Below are 20942 nucleotides of genomic sequence, written 5' to 3' on the forward strand. Positions count from 1 at the left end.
AACTGTGAAATCATGACCTGAGACACAGTCAAGAGTTGGACACTTAACCGATCGAGCCACCCAGGCGTCCCCAGTTATGTCGTTATGTATTGCCTACCATATCCAAGACTCACCCATCACTTCCAAAGTGTCTAACTGTATTTCCAATTAAAACTTCATTTCCTTTACCTCCTGACAATTGTCTGGAATTTTCATCTTATTAAGAATAAATGCTAGGGGTGCCTGGGTGGCTCGGTTAAGTGTCCCACTTTGGCTTAGGTCATGATCTCAACAGTTTGTGGGTTCAAGCCTCATGTCAGGCACTGCTGAGAGCTCTGAGCCTGGAGCCTGCTTCAGATTCTCTGTCTTTCTCTCTGCCCCTCCCCCAATCATATTCTGTCTCTCTCAAAAATAAATATTAAAAAAAATTTTTTTTAAAGAATAAATGCTAGTAGTTATTGTAAAGCTCAATAGCTGGTGATATCTCAAGAAGGAAATCTTGATTTAGGAATTCTGTAACATGTGTTCATACTCCTATTGCTCTCAATGCAGCATCTACCTGGAGCATACAGACAGTGTTCTGAAGGCCATAGAGGAGATTGCTGGGGTTGGTGTCCCAGAACTGATCAGTTCTCCTAAAGATGGATCTTCCTCCACATTCCCCACCCTAACCAGGTAAAGGAGTTCTCTCTTCCAGTTCTTTCCCTAAGTTAGAATCACATTGTCCAATGTATGTGGTTTCCAAATAACTACCTTACCTTTCATCTAATTCTATTACAGATGGTAGGTACAGTAATTCATTCAACACATAGAACGTATACTGTGCATTCTTTCCAAGGTGTTCTCAATCAACCCATGTGAAAGGACCTTAGTGACGAATGAATTTTCAGTAGAGTCTTCAAAGACAGTAAATATTTAGTCACCAAATGTGTCTTGTTAGTACTTTCATCCTTTAAAAGTGAGACTAATATTTTAACCACCTTTAGGATAAAATGATTATAGTATCCAATCATGTGTACATCTCAGTGGGTTTTTTGTCTCATACAAAGTTTATAAATTACTTTCACATTCTTTATGTCATTTAATCCTTTCATCGATTCTGTGAGTAGGTATCATTATCCCTGTTGTACTGATGAGGAAAATGAGCGTTAGAGAGGGAACTTACTCAGACTTACACATGCAGTAATTATGGAACTAGGAACTTGAATTCAGATCTTTTTACCACCACTTCATGGCTCTTTCCATGCCACTACACCGTTTCCCTTCATAAAGTTAATTCCATTGTTTCACAGGCCATCTTCTTGGACTCCTTTTTTAATCCTTTCAACCCCCACCCCCATTCTTTTACAGTGGACCCTAGTGAAAGGAAATTCAGAGAGGTGGAGAAGGAAATGATTTTTGGTTCCTTGGCTTCTTCCTAGGAAGTTCTATCTAACTAGTCATCCTTGTGTGGGTGTGCATATTTTCCCCTTTTAGGCACACCTTTGTCATTTTCTTCCGAGTGATGATGGCTGAACTAGAGAAGACAGTGAAAGGTCTTCAGGCTGGCACAGCAGCAGACTCGCAACAGGTGGGTCAGATACTCCCAGCACAAGAGGTAGACCTGACTAACTAGGAAGCTTCTGTGTCTTCTATTTCTTGGGTCCAGGTTTTCTTCTAAGCTACTTCCTTTGAGTTACAGAGATCCAGGATTCTTTTTCAAAGAACTCTTGGCTTAATTTCTTTCCTGTCAGTTTGAGAGAGGATTGGGTTCTGTATTCCCTGGCTACTTCCCAAGGGAATGCTCAGGCTTCTCCATAAGCCATAGCCCTGGAAAAAATGTCTTTGGTCCCATGCCTGGCAGCTTGCTGCTTGTGAGCTGGTATGAGGTGAGCAGGCCTGTTTAAGATGCTGTCACGCTGGGCCTTGGCAGTCCGCTAACCAGAGCTGAGCTAGACTGCTGACAGCATAGGTATCAGAGAAGCCACAGGGATCTGAGCACTAGCAGGTGTGTTACAGAGGCTTTTTCCTATTTAGACGTTACTGAAGAGGAGTTTTCTTTTTAGAAACTCTCTCTGAGGTACCTTAGTGTTATATGTATGCGGGCCTCAGAGCCATCTTGTGGGTGCACTGGTAAGATCTCTGAAAGAATAATTGGCTTAAATTAATCTCTGAATAGCTTTGTAATCCAAGACCCATATATTATTGGGAATACAATAATAGAAGTACTTGGCTGATTCAGAAGTGCCTGTATATTTGATTACCCCCAGATTCATGAAGAGAAGCTCCTCTACTGGAACATGGCTGTTCGAGACTTCAGTATCCTCATCAACCTAATAAAGGTGAATGTGGAGGCTCCTTGACCCACCTCACCAGCTAACTATAGAAACCAACAAGGGTCCTGGCTTCCAAAATGGACCTTCCTGCTCCTTTCCCCACCCTTCCTTGGGGTTTGTTCTTCCCTGTCTTCCCTTATCCCTCTACCCATCCTGGATAACCCCTTCTTCTCTGAAAAGGCAATGTCTTTTTCCTTCTCTTCCTTCCTCTTTCTCTGTCTGTGCCACAGTACTATTAAACAGATCTCACCTTGTCTTGGGTCCTCTGTGATCTGAGTACATTCCCACTAGCTCCCTTTTCCAATCCTGAATGCCTTCTTTATCCCTCAAACACAATGTGTACTCTCACCAACTCCATGATTTTGCTAGGGTATTCTCCCAGCTCAGAATGTCATTCTCTCGCCTTTCTGCCTCTCAGTCCATCTGTCTTAAGGCTTCACTTCAAGGTTTGGACCTCTACAATGCCATCTTAATATCCCTGAGTTAATATCCCTGAGTTAGAGTAAATTTCTTACTCTTCTTTGCTTCCCTCTTCCTTTTTTTTTGAATTTCAGTGATGGTGATTACTTTAATTTCTGTTTTGTAATTAACCATTGACATGCCTTTTTCATTTTAGAATTCTCTACACCGCCCAGAGCTGTGATTTGCACAATGGGGAAGAGGCTGGGGGTGCTCAAAGGAGCAGACCTCAGCTTTGGTTTCTTGTCTTTTGTGTCTCCAGGTGTTTGATAGTCGTCCTGTTCTGCATGTATGTTTGAAGGTGAGAAAATGACCTGGCCTTCGTTAGTATTTATTGTTCCTGTGGATCTCTAGAGATGGCCTTAGCAGAAAGGAGTTGCTTAATACTTTGTCCACAAGCCAGAATTTTCAGAATCTGTGCTAACAGGTGGTAGTTTAGAAAAGACAATGGATATGTTTTCCCATACTAGCTGGATGACTAGAGAAGCTAATTTTGCTATGAGTTTGAAAATTTTTGGTTTGAGTCTTAGAACTAGCAGGAGTAGATTCAGGGCGGCTGACTTTAAGAACAAAAGTCACTCCTGCCATTCTTTCCCAGGCAACAGGGAGGAAGGAGGGGTGGGTGATTGCTCTTTTTAAAGCCCATCGCTGGCCTCATGAATGTGGAAGCTGGTATCCTGATAACCACTGAACTCCTCTCCCAAGGGGAGAGCCCATATTAGCCTTAGATTTGATGACGGGTCAGGAGCTAGGGAATGTTATTGGGAGAATGTGTCTTTCCGACTCCTGATGGTTCCTTCCAAGTGAATAGCACCTTATTCTTGTTATCTTCTAGTCCCTCTCTTCCTCTTTACTCTCTCTGCCCTGGCCCAGTGTGGGAGATGGGTGAGTAGGGAGAGTGGTTTATCTGATTATTAAATTTGGCAGTTGATTATGTGCTTCCTCATCTCTATACCTTTTTCCTTTTGGGTGTAAGTGGTCCTTAGGGAGATGCGGTCCTCCTCTGTTTTCTGTGCTCTCATTCTTACATGGATCAAGGCTTCTGTTCATTGTCTGTGTCTAGGGTAGGTAAGTTTGCCTAACTCTGAGGCTTAGTTAGCAGGCCCATTTAGTTTTTGAATTAAACTTACATTCTCCAAATTAACCTTTTGGATTCCTCCCTGCTTATTTTTTATATACAAAAATAAGATAAAGCCCCTGGGCTGGGTGATGCTATGCTACCTCAGGCAGGGGCCGTTCTGGTGAAAGACCTCAACAGAGGTCATCACCAGTGTGTCTCTTCTCTTCTTCAGTATGGACGTCTCTTTGTGGAAGCATTTCTGAAGCAGTGTATGCCACTCCTAGACTTCAGTTTTAGAAAACACCGGGTAAGAACTGAGAACACAGAAGAAAGGTGTGCTCTGTACAGTTACTCAGAAGATACATCCATGGTGACTCCTGAGCCCAGAATGGGGGTGGTCCCATTCCTAGGATCTGGGCCACCATTCTACTGGGGCTCCTTTGGTCCACTTCAGCTGTCACCAAAGATGCCCATATTGGACCAAATATTTCAAAGTAGGCTAAACTCCTCAGACCCACTCTGATTTAAACCCACCTTTCTACTTTTACTCCAGATCTGGGGGTAGTTGTTCCTTTTAGCTTGATTTTATTGTGTTGCTGCATTCCCAGCACCTCATGGATCAGTGTGTCATTTGCTTATTCCTTTGCATTTCTCTAGGGCTACCCTCAGAAATAACAATAATAATAATAGTAATAGTAGTAAACAGCTCATTGTGTCATAAACTTTTTGCTATTGTAATGGATAGTCTGGAGAGTTTTTTTGGCCAAGTGAGATTCAGGGTTAGAGTAGTGAAATAAGGATAAAAACAAAGGATGATTCCTTACACATATTTAGCAAGTTTGCAAGACACTCTCACAGTATTTGGTTGGTTCCTCCTTATAACCTAGAAAGAGAAAGGGAAGGATAGCTAGTTAGTCCTCACTTTGAGGGCCAAATTGAGATCATTACCAATACAAGGCTGGGACCTGCAAGGTTTATCCTCTTTGGAGCCCTTGGTTGCATCTAGAATGAAATGAGAGCATTTAATATGGTATTTATGAATTTTGTTGGTTGTAGGAAGATGTTCTGAGCTTACTGGAAACCTTCCAATTGGATACGAGGCTGCTTCATCATCTGTGTGGGCATTCCAAGGTAAGAGGGGAGAGCAAGTCATTGCATCATCCTGCCTGTTGGCTTAATCTCCGTGTGATCAAGAGATTCATGGGCTCCACTTCCTTCATCCTTTTTTACCCTTCCTGAGTCTTTATTTTTGAGACTGTGTGTGTCCAGAGACAGTTTAATTCAGAGTGGTCAGATCCTTAGTTGCTAGTTGAAATTGGGCAATCACATAGAGAGGAGTTTCTGGCTCTGAAGTTTGACTCAAACTCCATAGCACTATTTCCTGTAGAAGCTTCTCTTTGGTGAGAGATAGAGAATGTTGGTGGATGTGTTGCTGCTATAAAGTACTCTGGGTGGGAGGAATGTTATATAAGTGATGATTTTCTGCTAGAGACAAGAGGTGGTTCTAAAAGCAACCATCTGTAGAGCTTTTCAGGCTCTACTAACTTGTCAAAGAACACATCTGTCTCTTGTGAGAACATTTTACCATTAGAGGATTTTTCCACTTGAAGCCTACAGTTGAACCATTGTCACTTTTTGTCTGAAGGAATACAGAACCACAGAGCTCTGTAGTCACAGGCAAACCAAATAATTCTTCAATCCAGTTCCTATGGCTCACTTCTTCACTTCGTTCTAACTTTAGAAGGTGCTGAACAGTGGAGTTATAAGGGATACTCTGTTGTTTACTATCAGTATAATACACATTCAAGAATATTTTAGGTGAATTCCTTGATAATTAGTCAATAAGAGGTTATGAAGAAGAACCTAAGGTGTCGGTGTTAGGTCTTCTAGGCTCTTTTAGCTTGAAGGAGAGCTGCCATTCTCTTTAGAGATGGCTGTTTAACAGAAATGTGTCTCTGGCCTGTACTGGGAGGACCTGTGCTATATTTTAGTGTTCACGATATCAGGAATTCACAAGTTTCTGTGTAGGAATGTGAAAGAATGATAGTCCAAGTGAGTTGGGTGCATTGGTTTCTGTTCAGATTCACCAGGACATGAAACTCACCAAACACGTGCCTTTGCTCAAAAAGACGCTGGAGCTGTTAGTTTGCAGAGTGAAAGCCATGCTCATCTTCAACAATTGCAGGGAGGCTTTCTGGCTGGGCAACCTCAAAAACCGGGACTTGCAGGTAAGCCTAGGGGCATGCCAGTGATAATCTACTCCTGTTCTTTGTGAGAGCATCAGAAGGTATGTCAAGGAGGTCAACTGAGCCCTGTTCTCTCAAGACTGTTTTCTCTTAAGGCTATGGCCATTTTGCTCTTAAAGTTAGGGCAGATTGCTTATGGTCTTAGTCATGGGCTCCACCCCTCATCATAGCCAGCAAAGGCACCAAAACATGCCACTGATAATAACAAGGGCTCACAGATAGAAGAGCCAGATCAGTAAAACCTCTCTCCTCAACCAGAGTGGGCTCCTGTTGAGAATCTACTGAGGGTAGATTCACAACATTTTTTTATATGGACAGACTTTTTAAAAAGTTATTTTGGTTTTTTTTTTCCCTAACCAGTCTGTCTTATTTCTGAAATTATTCTCTGCCTATTTTTAACAAGTAAATATTTCTAAGGTCTTTCACCTGTCTGACAGAGTGTGTGAGTGGGGAAGAGGCAGAGACAGAGGGAGATACAGAATCTGAAGCAGGCTCCAGGCTCTGTGCTGACAGCTCAGGTCTCAAACTCATGAATGGCAAGATCATGACCTGAGCCAAAGTTGGACACTTAACGGACTGAGCCACCCCAGCGCCCCAGAAATTGTCATATAGGGTACAAGTCCTTCTCATTCACATATACAATAGTTCAGGGTTTTATAATCTCATATATGAAAAGAATAGCACCCCAGAGAATTAGTTTCCTTTTTTCACATGTGCTTTATGAGGTACTGTTATTTCCGCTGTACTGTTGTTTTTTTTTTAAGTTTATTTATTTTGAGAGAGAGATAAAGAACAAGCAGGGGAGGGGCAGAGCGAGAGGGAAACAGAACCCCTAACAAGCTCCGCCCTGGTAGTGCAGAGCCCAGTATGGGGCTCAAACTCAGAAACCGTGAGGTCATGACTGGAGCCATAACCAAGAGTCAGATACTTAACCAACTGAGCCACCCAGGTGCCTCTTGCACAATACTATTAAACAAAATACTATAATAAAATAATACTGTAGTTTCCCTGAGAAGAGTAAAGCTCAGAGAGGTTAAGTAACTTACCTAAAGTCATTTAGCAGTAAGTGAGAGGTGCCAGGATTTGAGTCCAAACAGAAATGATGAAAAGCTGATGTCTTTAAACCACTTTGTATGCGGTGTTCAGCTTCTACATGGCCATTTGTAGTTGGTGTGTTGGTGGTCATATACCTTAAGGTATTTGGGAAATTTTAGAATGATATCAACATTAAATGAGTCACCAGTACGTCCTGGTCTTGTAAAATCTAGTGTGATACTAGAATGCAACAATAGACTTCTTATAAAACTACATATTATATGGGAGCCACACTTACCTCAGAAAGTGTGATTATCACTTCTCTAGGTACTAGATCACAGTTTGGTGTCTGTGTTTGACCATGTTTGAATGGCTAGAATATCTTGTGTTATCTACAAACCAAGCCTTTCTCACCTTGAGCCCCCAAATATGTTTATTGTAACCCACCATTTTTCTTGGCCCATCTGCATTTAGGGTGAAGAGATACTATCCCAGAATTCCCAGGAGAGCACAGCCGAGGAGAGTGAGGATAATACAACATCCCAGGTCTCCAAGAGCAAAGCAACAGAGGTATCTCTGCGTAAGGCCCCAGACTGTGCAGTTGACAGTTGCATTTTGTTAAGTCAGTAGAAAGTATAGAACTTGCTTTTTTTTTTTTTATCTTAAATCCTTGTGAGTCGGCACTGCTTTTATTTTTGTCTGTCATTTTATTTTTTTTTTTATATATATATATATTTTTTTAACGTTTATTTATTTTTGAGACAGAGAGAGACAGAGCATGAACGGGGGAGGGTCACAGAGAGAGGGAGACACAGAATCTGAAATGGGCTTCAGGCTCTGAGCTGTCAGCTCAGAGCCCGACGCGGGGCTCGAACTCACGGAGTGTGAGATTGTGACCTGAGCCGAAGTCGGCCGCTCAACCGACTGAGCCACCCAGGCGCCCCTGTCATTTTATTTTTTTTAAGTTTATTTATTTATTTTGAGAGAGAACATGAGCAAGGGAGAGAGAGAGGGAAAGAGAGAGAATCCCAAGCAGACTCTCTGCTGTCAGCGCAGAGCCCGGTGTGAGTCTCAAACTCACGAACCTGCAATCATGACCTGAGCCAAAGAAGAGTTGGATGGTTAACTGAGTGAGCCACCCATGTGCCCCTATATATTTTTTAATGTTTATTTTTGAAAGCAAATGTGCATGTGGGAGCAGGGGAGGGGCAGAGAGAGGGGGAGACAGAGGATCTGAAGCAGCGTAGAGCCCAATGCGGGGCTTGAACTCAGGAACTGCAAGATCATGACATTAGCCAAAGTCAGATGCTTAACTGACTGAACCACCCAGTCACCCCAATGTTTATACATTTTTGAAAAAGAGAGAGAGAAAGAGTGCAAGCAGGCTCCACACTTAGTGTAGAGCTCAGTGTGGGGCTTGATGTCACAATTGTGAGAATGACCTGAGCTGAAATCAAGAGTCAGATGCTTAACTGACTGAGCCACCCAAGCGCCCTTATATTTTGTGTTTTTTTTAAGTTTATTTATTTTAGTAATCTCTACACCCAACATGGGGCTCGAACTCATGACCCCAAGATCAAGAGTTGCAACTCACTGACTAAGCCAGCCGGGTACCCCACCCTGCTTACATTTGTAATCAAAGACTTCTATGCTCTTCACCATTGCCTCCAGAAAAGCTTCTGTTTTTATATGAAATTCTGTGGGGGCCAAAAGACTCTCTCAAGTTGTGGCATATGTTGTCGAGTTGAAAAAAACCATTTTAGAGAGGAAAAAAGAAGCAGTCAGGTGTTCTCTGAGTGTTGAGAAGAATGAGTTAAACCATTTAAATATGTTTTGTGAATATATAAGATAGAAACATGAACGCATTTGGTGGAAACTAAAGCACAGAATCAAAAGCTGCAATCACTAAGGACTACAGTAAGAGAAGGGGTCCTTATTCTTTTCTGGGCTATTACAGATATTTTCAGGACTTTACAGAAAGCTGAAGAAAAATGGATATTTTTATTAAATTTTGTTAAAATTCAGGTGGGTTATAGACACCAAGAAGCTCAAATTTAAGAACCCCTCCTGTAAAGCCTCTCTATAATGCAATTTGAGGCTGATGCAGAAAGATCATTTAATATGAAAAATACTCTTATTACATGGTCCTCTGTTGTATTTGTATAGTATACCTCTACCTTGTTCTCATAAAAAATTTTTGGAAACAGTATCTTATTAGTTTGGTACTTTCTCCTAAGCAAGCCTCCCAGATTAGAACTGGAAACTAAAGATTTTAATTTTTTTAAAGTTTATTTATTTTTGAGAGAGAGAGAGAGAGCAGGGGACGAGCAAAGAAAGAGGGAGACACAGAATCCAAAGCAGGCTTCAGGCTCTGAGCTGTCAGCACAGAGCCTAACTTGGGGGCTTGAACTCACTAACCGTGAGATCATGACCTGAGCAGTAGTCGGATGCTTAACTGACTGAGCCATTCAGGTGCCCCTACTGACCAAAGAATTTTATGCTGAATTCCTCTGGTGAGATACACCAGAATTATTTTAATTAAAAAAAAATTTTTTTTTCTTAATCTTTGTTTTTGAGAGAGAGAGAGGAAGACAAGATTTGAAGCAGGCTCTGTGTTGAGAGCAGAGAGCTGGATGTAGGGCTCAAACTCACAAACTATGAGATCATGACCTGAGTTGAAGTCGGGGGCTTAACCGACTAAGCCAACCAGGTCCTCCCCACCCCCAATTTTTCTTTAATGTTTGTTTATTTTTGAGACAGACAGAGACACAGCGTGAGGGAGGGAGGGGCAAAGAGAGGGAGACACAGAATCCAAAGCAGGCTTCAGGCTCTGAGTTGTCAGCACAGAGCCCGATGCAGGGCTCGAACTCGCAGACCACGGGATCATGACTTGAGCTGAAGTTGGACGCTTAACCGACTGAGCCACCCAGGTGCCCAAGATACACCAGAATTTTTATTTTATTTTGTTTTATTTTTTTATGTTTATTCATTTTTTTTGGAAATACAGAGACAGTGCGAGCAGGGGAAGGGCAGAGACAGAGAGGGAGACACAGAAACTGAAGCAGGCTCCAGGCTCTGAGCTGTCAGCACAGAGCCCGATGTGAGGCCCGAATTCGTGAACAGTGAGATGATGACCTGAGCCAAAGTCGGACGCTCAACCGACTGAGCCATCCAAGAGCCCCTACACCAGAATTTTTAAGTTAGCAAAACATTTCATTCTATATTGAATACCTACTTTGTTCTATATCACACACATGCAGTAGAGGTGGAGGACCATGGCTTATGTAAAAATCCTGTGAATTTGGTTCAGTTGCAAAATGTCATAGGTTGCTATCCCAGTGGCCTTCCTCCATAGTCTTGGCTTAAGAGGTCACAATAGAAAAATAACAGGGGAGCCTCAATTCCTTTTTCAGATGAATGTTTTAACACCCGTCATTGGTTTTAATGATGATACAGTACAGTAAATCCTATGGGAGCAGTCTTGTAATTCATGGGGTTATTCAGATGACCTAAAATATCTAACTATCCTTTACCCCTTAGGATGGTGAAGATGAAGTAAGTGATGGAGAAAAGGAGCAAGATAGTGATGAGAGTGATGATGACTCTGATTAGACCACAGAGAGACTGCTGCCCCATCCCCATGTCTGCTAGCCTCTTCCTGTTTTGTGTTTAGGGTTTGAAATCTGTCTGCCTTCCTTACTGGAAGCATCCTGTTTTGTCACTGGGGTGGTGGGCTTTGCTGAATCCGCCAAATTTGAATTTCATAGGTTGTCTGTCATCATCAAAGACCTTGGCTCATGATTCCACTGTAGCATTACTTATCGGTCTTGGGCAAACGTGGCAGTGCTATGCTGTGGAATGGATACTGGGCTTTGGGAGCTAGTTTTGGAACTTTTAGAATTTAGGATTGTACCAGTTTTACAAATAAATTGTTTTAAGTTCTGCCTGAACTACCTCATTCCTCTTTCTGAATTTCCTTCATAAGTCAAGGATTACATGGAATTCAGTTGGGGTTTATGCAGAGAAATAATGGAAATTGGTGTGAACACATCACTTCTACCAACTAAAATCACATATTTCCTATTCTAAGGACCATCTTTACTTGAGATGAGAAAATCTTTGTGATATTTTTGGAGGAGTGACAAATTCCTGGACAATTCCCAAAGAAAGTCAAAAGGAAAATTCTGGCTGCTTTTTAAAAATTTTCTGGTCATCCTATAGATATAAGACAAAGAGGGAAAAGGCACCATCAAACTCATGTTGACTTTGTATATATGTGTATTTTATTTCCACATTATTCTGAGTTATACCTGTAATCTAGTTACAAGAATGCTACGAAATTACTTGTTGTTTATTAGAAGTAAAATAGTAGTACACCAGCTAAAATGGGGAGCTCTCTTGTGTTCCACCAGAAAGCCCAGTTTCATTGCTGCCTCCAAGTTCTTTCTTGCCAGGCTATAAATATTTATTTAATATTTGTTAATATTTCTACCCACTTTAGTACTCTCCAGTGGCATTAGGATGTGGTTGGTTAGGGTTTTTTGTTGTTGATTTTGGGGGGGGGATTATTTTTTATTATTTTTTTTAATCCTTGAACCATCTATAAATTTTTGATCCCTTCATCCTCATGTATATGGAAATCCATAATCTCCTTCCTTGACACCCTTTGTTTCCCCAACTCATGTTTGGGGAACATGACATGGTCTTAGATGTTGAAGTGAGTTCACACTAGGCTCATTGGTTTATATGGTTTAATGGTTCATCACATGTACATGTTAACGCTAGTTTGACTCTCTTTTAAATGTTGTTCAGCTTTACAGTGGAAATGTTCTCCCTTGCTCCGGTCACTGGCCTTCTTTGGAGGGGAAAGGAAATAAAGGGGTTCCTGAATTGTCACTGTGTGACAGAAAAGCAAGATTGCTGGGGTGATGTCAGTTTCCTTTACACAGACAGGTTTCTGTGAACTTCAGACACATAGTAAAAGGGCATGGTATAAGGAACAGGAATCAGATGGGAACCCTTTACTTGGAGTGTTGTAAGGCAAAAGTGCACTTCTTGTATGTTGCATACAGTAAGAGGATAGAGCGCAGCATCTGTTTGCACATGGTCACCGTCATCTGAATTTGAGGTTCCTTAAGTCCAGTGGGCCACTGGTGCTCCCGGCTGATGATTTTGCAAAAGGCTGATTTGTCTGAAACTCTGAAGGTTCCGGTCCATTTTGGTGGCTGAGCTGTGATGACCCTGCCAAACACGGAATCCACTCCACTGAGGCGGACAGGCTGGGGCTTCCTGACCAGCCCTTTCTTGTTGTTCATGGTTTGGAGCTCTGATGTGTGGCAGGGTAACTTGGGACTCACCCCAGGCTCCAGGAATGGGCTGTCTAGAACTAGAGTGACCTCTTGAAAGCACAGCTGCACTTCAAGGTCAGAAGGGGTATGTGGGAAGCAGGGGGAAGCCCTAAAAGGGTGCTTTGAAGAAGATGTAGGTGTTGTGTGCCGCAGCCATTGGAAGCTCTCGTCCAGTGGGGTCCATGGTGACCAGAGCTGGTATCCTGCCATTGACAGTCCTAAAGAAGAGGAATCAGAACATGGAATTTCCCTAGCATGGTTTTGGCGAGGGCATGGCCATTTAAATTCACATTTATTTGTTTCATTATTGACTTTAACTTATTCTGTAGTTCTCATTAACAGACTCCAATAGATGCTAAGGATACTAGTAATTCTATAAAGTGCAGTAGTGGATGGTCACAAGTATTGAATCTGGCAACTACTATGTATACTAAAACTTTATTAAGTCTTATCACAGGCCTCTGAAGGTAGGTTTTAACCTATTTTACAGGTGAGGAAATGGGTTTGTCCAAAATGTAATACCCCAGTTCACCATTATAACTGCTAAAGACAGAATCTACACCTCTGAGGTGGCAGAGGATGCTGGCACTTCATGATGAGACATTATTTGTGGTCAGAAGCTCAGAAGGGCCATGTCTTACTAGATATTTATGACTCTAAATCCCATGTACTTTATTTATACCAGGGGTTCTCAAAGTATGATCCTGGCACTAGCAGCTTCAGCACCATCTAGGAATGTAGAAATGTACATTCTTGGGCCCTACCTTAGACCCATAGCATTAGAAACTGGGGGTAGGGCCTTGCAATCTACATTTAAACCCTTCAGGGTATTCGGATGCACTTATTATTTGAGAACTTCTGATGCTGTCCCTTTTAAGGAACTTAGGTTTTCATTATTCTTCATTATGGAGACTGTCTCCTCTTGACCCTAAAAACCTGTTTTTTAACATAAGGGAACAGCTCTCTCAGAGCCCTGAGGTACTTATGTATCACCTCAGAGGAATTACACCAGGCTAGAAGGAAAAAAGGTTTCCAAAGGACAGTCTTTAAATAAATTTTTAAACATTTTTCTGATTCTTCTAGGTGTGTTTTATTTTTGACTTTGGTTTGTTATGGGAGACCCAGTGGTTAAGATCGTGATTTCCCCCCCTTAAAGGAAAAAGAAAGGGCTGGGAGGATGTTGCTAACTCAAAATTTATTCAAGTAGAAAATGGATTTTCCATCATTCTGCTTTAAAATTGCCAATATATAAAAGGTTTTACTGAATTAAGAAGCTAACATTTTTGAGCACCTATGTATTGTGTTAAGGGGCATAGCAGTTCCCTTTTCTTTCCAGTCAAGTATTTTTCTCTGCCCCTTCTCTCTTCTCCCACGAAAGGTAACAGCAGCAGATCTGATTTCATCCTATCTAGTAATTGCCCAAGAAATGTGAAAAGTTGACTCCTCCACCATAGTTTGTAAGACAGTAAAGTTAATTTTAAAAAAGGGTTGTCGGTTGCATCAAAAACCACAAAATACCTAGGAATAAACCTAACCAATGAGGTAAAAAGGTTTGTACACTGAAAACTATAGAAGGCTTAAGAAAGAAATTGAAGACACAAAGAAATGGAAATAATGGATTGGAAGAACAAATGTTAAAATGTGAATACTACCCAAAGCAATCTATATATTATTCAATGCAATCCCAATCAAAACAGCACCAGCATTCTCAAAGAGCTAGAACAAACAATCCTAAAATTTGTATGGAACCACAAAAGATCCCAAATAGCCAAAGTAATGTTGAAAAAGAAAACCAAAGCTTGGAGGCATCACAACCCCAGACTTTAACCTGCATTACAAAGCTGTAATCATCAAGACAGTATGATATTGGCACAAAAACAGACATAGATCAATGGAATAGAAGAGAGAACCCAGAAATGGACCCACAAATATATGGCCAACTAATCTTCAACAAAGCAGGAAAAAGTATCCAATGGAAAAAAATCTAGCAAATGGTGCTGGGAAAACTGGATAGCAACATGCAGAACAATGAAACTGGACCACTTTCTTATACCATACACAAAAATAAAATCAAAGTGGATGAAAGACCTAAATGTGACAGGAAGCCATCAAAATTCTATAGGAGAAAACAGGCAGTAACCTCTTTGACCTCAGCTGCAGCAACTTCTTACTTGACAGGTCTCTGAAAGCAAGGGAAATAAAAGCAAAAATGAACTATTGGGACCTCATCAAGATAAAAAGCTGCTGCACAGCAAAGGAAACAACAAAACTAAAAGGGAACTGACGGAATAGAAGAAACTTGCAAATGACATAAAAGGTTAGTATCAAAAATCTACAAAGAACTTGCCAAACTCAACACCTGAAGAACAATCCAGTGAAAAAATTGGCACAAGACATGAATAGACACATTTCCAAAGAAGAAACCCAGATGGCCAACAGACACAGGAAAAGGTGCTCAACATCACTCATCATCAGGGAAATACAAATCAAAACCACAATGACAAATCACCTCACACTGGTCAGAGTGGCTAAAATTAGGAAACAACAGGTGTTGGCGAGGATGTGGAGAAAGGGGAACCCTCTTGCACTGTTGGTGGGGATGCAAACTGGTGCAGCCACTCTGGAAAACAGTATGGAGGTATCTCACTATTTTTTTTTTAATTAAAAATAGAATTATCCTATGACCCAGCAATTGCACTACTAGGAATTTATCGAAAGGAAACCAAAATGCTGATTCAATGGGGCACATGCACCCCAATGTTTATAGCAGCACTATTGACAATAGCCAAAGTATGGAAGGAGCCCAAACGTCCATCAACTGACGAATGGATACATGCATATATATGTGCATATATATACACACATACATGTGCGTGTATGATTTGCATATGTACACACACATACATACAATGGAATACTATTTGGCAATGAAAAAGAATGAAATCTTGCCATTTGTAACAATGTGGATGGAACTGGAGGGAAGGTATTATGCTAAGCAAAAGAAGAGAAAGATATCACATGATTTCACTCATGTGGAATTTGAGAAACAACAGAACATCATAAGGGAAGGGAAGGAAAAATAAGCTAAAAACAGAGGGAGGCAAAGAGACTCTTAAATATAGAGAACAAACAGGGTTGTTGGGGGTGGGGAAAATGAGTGATGGGCGCTTGTTGGGATGAGCACTGGGTGTTATATGTAAATGATGAATCGCTAGATTCTACTCCTGAAACCAAGACTACACTGTGTGTTAACGAGAAGAAATAAAAATACATACATACATACATGCATATATTAGGACCTCTTTTTGGAGAAAAGAATAAAATAAAAGCAAAAGAGTTATTGGTGACATTTCAAATCAGAAGACCTCTCCCTGACAGTGCTTAGCATAAAGGAGGTTTGTTGATTTCTTTCAACTGTTGTTTTTCCTGTCTTTGTACATTCCTTCATGTACTGTGTTCAAATATCTGGACTGCCTTAGGATGAGCAATTGACACTGAAGGGATAGTTGTCTATTACAAACATCCTGTGAAAGTCTTCTGATGCTTGATGTCATCACCCACTACATAGAAGATCAGGGCTGCACTGGTACAACACCATGGCAAGGTGGAATGTGCAGGGTGTTAACAACTCCTCAGCATATGACCAAAAAAGATTACTTAATCCCAGGATCCTTTTCCTGAATCCTTCACTCCTAAGAGCAGATAGGGCTGGAGGTAAAAGGCTTTATCAGATGCCCGGCTTAAGTGCTGGGCAGAACCAACCTGGGTTGAGAGGCGGCTTCTGAACCCAGATCACACCACTTCCACACAAGGTTAAAATGAAGACGATTCACTCCTCCACTCCCACCACCTGAAGTCACCGTCATCCACTCCAGTAGGGGTTCAACCTTGGAAGTCTGTTTAAGCTGCTTTAATAGCTCCCAGATAGGGAACACCTTGTACTCCTGGCCAAAAGTCTTCCCCTTTACACGCTCTTCCCGTTCCAAGGAAATAGGTCCCTCGATTTCCCCACCTGGGAAAGGGGAAGTGAACGTCCAGGTGCAGCTGAGATCCTCGTGAACTGTGAACTGCGATCCTGATCCGGAGAGGCTGAAGCTGCCGGGAGTGGGGGAGGTTCCCCTTCCCAGCAGGCAGAAGGGGCTTGTCCCCTGTGGGTCCCTAAACGGGGGTGGGGGCCAGACGGCTTTGGCCGAGGCGGAGGTGGCGGTGGGAGCCCGGGCCCGGTCCCACCATCCGGGCCGGGGGCTCACCTGCTGAACTCCGCGGGGCCGCACGCTCCAGAGTGGCGGCCGCTGTTCCCGGGCCACTTCTCTTCTCCACCAGGCGCCTGGCAACCGCCTTTGTGACCCAGGATGGGGCGGGGCGGGGGGGAAGCCCGAGCCGCCGCGGGGATGAGGGCTCCAGGCGCCCAGCTTGGGAGGTGTCAGCACTAGATTCTCCACCCCCACTGCCTTGGAACCCTTTGTCCAGGACTCGATTCGAATCCTGTCCTCTCCATTCTCCCTCCTCCTCTCTTCATCGCTACACCTTTGTGCTTTTGAGATAGTCACGGAGGGCGACACGCCCACTTCAAAAGGTGTGGTCAGGAACCTGCATAGAAGTCCCGGGACTTGTAGTTAGTGTTGAGTTAGTCTTTAGTCTTTTTTTTTTTTTTTTTAAGTTTATTTATTTTGAATGGGGCAGAGGGAGAGAGAGAGAACGCGCACATGCATGCGAGTGGGCAAGGGGCAAAGGGAGGGGTGGAGAGAGAGAATGAGAGAGTGTCCCAAGCAGGTTCTGGCTTGTAAGCGCAGACAGAGCCCAACTCGGGGCTCCATCTCAGGAACCCTGAGATCATGACCTGAGCCCAGATCAAGAGTGGGATGCTCAACTGACTGAGTCTCCCAAGAGCCCCAGTCTTCACGCTTTAAACCACGCTCAAGACGTATTCCGGCTGAAAGCTTTTATTGCTGCATTGGTGTGGTCCCAGCACAAGGAGACAGTATTTATAAATGCTCACCTCATGAACAAGAGGAAAGGTACATGTCTTCCCTTGACTTCCTGACCCAAAATCGTTTTTCTCCCTTCTATTAAACCCCCCAAAAGGCAATGCTGTCGTCTTCTCACAAAGCTGAAGAACCGTTTCACCACAGTGAGTGATTTAACAACTTTGTAAGCGTCACTGCAAACAATGTCCCTGGAAGGCTGAGGGAAGACAGGTCTATACAACTAACTCCTATATCCCCTGTGCCTGGCTATCCCAGTGCGTGGCAGTGTTGAAATATTCGTGGTGAGAATTAAACTAATGGTCCTTCCTGCACTTACCTTACCCAGAAATTGCCCTTGCACTTTTCCAACTATAGAGCACAGCATAAATAAGAACTGTCACCTTTTATCTGGCTCTTTGGGTGAAGCTGAACAGGAGAGATGGGGGGCATGGGTGTGGAGTCAGGCTAAGATCCTGGTTTGGAAGACCAGATGGTCTTGGTCTTGAGGGTCAAGAGGTCTTAAGGGGCAGAGATCAAGAACTGTCATATGTGTTGTGTGTGTGTGTGGCACCCTGTGGAAGGAAAGGAAAATGGAGAAGAGAGTTTGGAAGGGAAGTCAGAAAATGGAGAGAGGGACAGAGAGTGATGAGTTTAGTCTTGGAAGAGACTGAAATGATTTGAATTGCAAATCATTTTCCAGTAAGTTTATTTTTATTTTCTTGTTGATAAAAAAAAAAGAGACACTGCTATTTAAAAAGCAAAGAGAACAGTTTTTATTGCACAGTTGTGTTTTTTAAATATTAAAACCCCCAAAGTAAAATTATATAATTAAAAGTTGTTGGCTAGAGAGGGCTTCGTGCTGTTAAGACATTCTGTACCACAGCCCTCTATACAGTCTGCCCAGCTCTAAGGGATACATTTTCGGAGGTACAATTTGCTATCACCTCTGGCTCTGATACTCCAGCTCCACGTCTATCACACATATATGGAAAACCATAATCTCCCATGTTACAAGTTACTGATGACCTACAACATCAACTTTGTTGTAGCACTGTATGATCCAGTGCTCACCATTCTGTGTGCACTGTTTTCACGGATTGTCATGACAATAGCCACATTTGCTCTGCCAAAAGAGGATGCATTTCTTTCAAAGAGGCTAACAACATTGCCATGGTGCACATGCTATACTCATGGCTGCACAAATGATGGTCTAAGTGCATATGATTGCAAAAAAGACTCACATGACCACGTGTAATGCAATTGACACATTTCTTCAAGAATTTGATTCCACTCTGATTATTATCCATGAAGTCATTGACAAGATTCCCTGAGTTCTGTGTAACATATGACAGATCTAAAGACCGGAACCTTGTTCTCTTATGCTGAGGCAATCTGCCACCTGGAAGCACTACTTGTTGCACCAGCGGCACTCCCAAAGGGCTTGCCTCTGTAGCCCTGCATCACTCATCAGTAACAACTTCTGCTGTGAACAACTCCCACGCTGGCAAACCCATACTGAAGGACTGCCTGACAGCAAGCTCGATGAGCATACAGGAAAAAGCTGCAGAAGTCCAGAGGAATATTCTTCACTGTAGCATAGCACCACATCCTTGTGTTGTTTGGAATTGCAGGGGAGACCCTAGAATAGGTGTATAGGAAGTCCTGGAAAAAGAGAAGAGCTGAGCCTGACTTGTCCATGGAAGGCCATTAATCTGGGGAAAAAAAGTTGGATAGATATGTGTACTTAATTTTCTGCTTTCTACATAAAAAGGAAATGTAAACTCATGAGTGTCTGTTTTGTGAAGAGTCAAGCACTGTGCTTCGTGTTTTATTTATCCTTTCTCACAGAATTCTCCCAACAATCCTAATCCATCCGTGTTGTTATTCCTGTATTACACATGAAGAAACAAAAGCTCAAAGGGGTGAAGTGACTCCTCTTTGGTAGATTTGTGATTTGAAACTGAGATGTCCCACCTTTGAAGGAAAAGTACATCTCAGGCACCTGGGTGGCTCAGTCAGTTGAGTGACTGACTCCTGGTCAGATCATGATCCCAGGATTATGGGATCGAGCCCTATGTCAATCTTCTTGCTGAGCATGGAGTCTGCTTGAAATTCTCTGTCTCCCTCTACCCTTCTCCCCTGCTTGCTCTCTCTCTCTAAAATAAAAATTAAAAAAAAAAAAAGGAAAAGCAGATCTATCTGATATATTTGTGACATGTGAGCAAGATACTAACTTCAACAGCATCACTTAGGAAGCAGGGTCTTGAATGGCAATAGCCCTCTGGATGCCTGGGGTTCGATATTTACAGTTGATATTTATTATTCTAGCATCATTTCTATGAATATGTAGGAGAGCTCAAGATAGACCCTAACCTGTTTTCAGATTGGTTCAGTGAAAAGATATTGGAGTCAGGAACCAACTGGTGAAGGTCCACCACTTATTTGACTGTGTGACCTTTAACTTTGTCATCAAGAGAAACCTCTTCCTGATTTCCTTCCACAGGGTTTGTGAGGGTCCAGTGAGGTAAAAGCTACAAAAGTAGCTTTATAGCTTGTAAAATCTCGTTTCTGAGTAAAGGACTGTTAGTAAAGGTTTCTTCCCAGTGGCATGTATTGCACAAAGCAGACTGTAAATATCCTCTTAAACAAACCTAAAATTGTTCATAATTCCACTACTTTAGTAAACAAGACAGTGACATTTTTTGTATATACTTCTTGTCCTCAAGCAGATGTAATTTTCATATAATTGCAATCAAAGAAAATGTTGTATTTTGTTTTCCCCTTCATTTATCACGTATGTGATGTGTCATAGAGTTCATAATTGCCATTTTATTTAAATAGCAATGGTATTAATGATATTAAGTAGCTGCATGATATCGTCGTAGGTGGCTATACCATCGCTTAGTTATTCCCCAACTGTGGAGATATAGTTGTTTTGTTTTTTTAAATAGACTGTCACAAAGAGCACCTTTGTGCTTAAACTGTCTCCCCCCACCCCTTTTTTAAACGATTTTCTTAATGTTTAGGTCAAAAAAGTTTGAATTTTTTGACAGCTCTTGCTATCAATTTATAAATTTCCTTAAGGAGTTGTGCCAGTTTACAGTGTGACCAGCTACTTAGGAGTCTATCAATTTCCCCTCCGTCTTTCCACCACTAGATATTATTGTTTAGAAAAAAATAATATTTTGTTCATTTGATGGTTGCAAGGTGGGTCATCATATTGCGTTGTTGAAAGCCTTTTTTTTTTTTTTTGAAAGCCATTTTTAAAATGAGTTGTATTTAATGTGGCTTAATTGACTGTACCCAACTTATTGCTGACACAAACCTTAGTTTGGAGCAGGTAGGGCAGTGGGTGTCACGTGGTCACTTGCCCCGCAAAGACCAAAACCGCCCAGGGTGTGGTACGTGATGGGTAGGGAGTGTCTCGGCGCTTGCGCATTCCAGTCTCCCCGCTGGTTTTTGATGCGACTTTTTTCAGGGGCGTGGGAGCAGAACTAAAACGCCGGCGAGGACTTGACATCGCGCAGGCGCAT

General features: G+C 42.2%; 2 protein-coding genes across 5 annotated transcripts in view; one reads left to right on the forward strand and one right to left on the reverse strand.

The window, feature by feature from the left end:
* FANCD2 (FA complementation group D2) overlaps positions 1 to 11044 on the forward strand; it is a 63279-nt gene extending 52235 nt beyond the window's left edge. For both annotated transcript variants that reach the window (XM_007075477.3, XM_042979500.1), the window contains 9 exons: positions 532 to 654; positions 1456 to 1549; positions 2229 to 2300; positions 3016 to 3054; positions 4046 to 4120; positions 4870 to 4944; positions 5895 to 6041; positions 7569 to 7664; positions 10635 to 11044. In XM_007075477.3, coding sequence (XP_007075539.2) covers positions 532 to 654; positions 1456 to 1549; positions 2229 to 2300; positions 3016 to 3054; positions 4046 to 4120; positions 4870 to 4944; positions 5895 to 6041; positions 7569 to 7664; positions 10635 to 10706 — 793 coding nt within the window. In that variant the 3' untranslated portion in view covers positions 10707 to 11044. The remainder of the gene's footprint in view (positions 1 to 531; positions 655 to 1455; positions 1550 to 2228; positions 2301 to 3015; positions 3055 to 4045; positions 4121 to 4869; positions 4945 to 5894; positions 6042 to 7568; positions 7665 to 10634) is intronic.
* Positions 11045 to 11831: 787 nt separating this feature from the next.
* Positions 11832 to 16772, reverse strand: FANCD2OS (FANCD2 opposite strand). Of its 3 annotated transcripts, none has more exons than XM_042979503.1 (2): positions 16693 to 16772; positions 11832 to 12660 (listed from the first exon to the last, which is right to left on the reverse strand). In XM_042979503.1, exon 2 carries the CDS (start codon positions 12650 to 12652, stop codon positions 12116 to 12118), a length of 537 nt encoding a protein of 178 aa, XP_042835437.1. In that variant the 5' UTR covers positions 12653 to 12660; positions 16693 to 16772; the 3' UTR covers positions 11832 to 12115. The 3 variants fall into 3 exon arrangements, with proteins under 3 accessions (XP_042835437.1, XP_007075536.1, XP_007075537.1); XM_007075474.3 differs by lacking the exon at positions 16693 to 16772 and adding an exon at positions 16455 to 16537; XM_007075475.3 differs by lacking the exon at positions 16693 to 16772 and adding an exon at positions 16205 to 16292.
* Positions 16773 to 20942: the final 4170 nt, after the last annotated feature.

The sequence above is a fragment of the Panthera tigris genome, chromosome A2 (genome assembly GCF_018350195.1).
Source record: "Panthera tigris isolate Pti1 chromosome A2, P.tigris_Pti1_mat1.1, whole genome shotgun sequence".
NCBI lineage: Eukaryota > Metazoa > Chordata > Mammalia > Carnivora > Felidae > Panthera > Panthera tigris.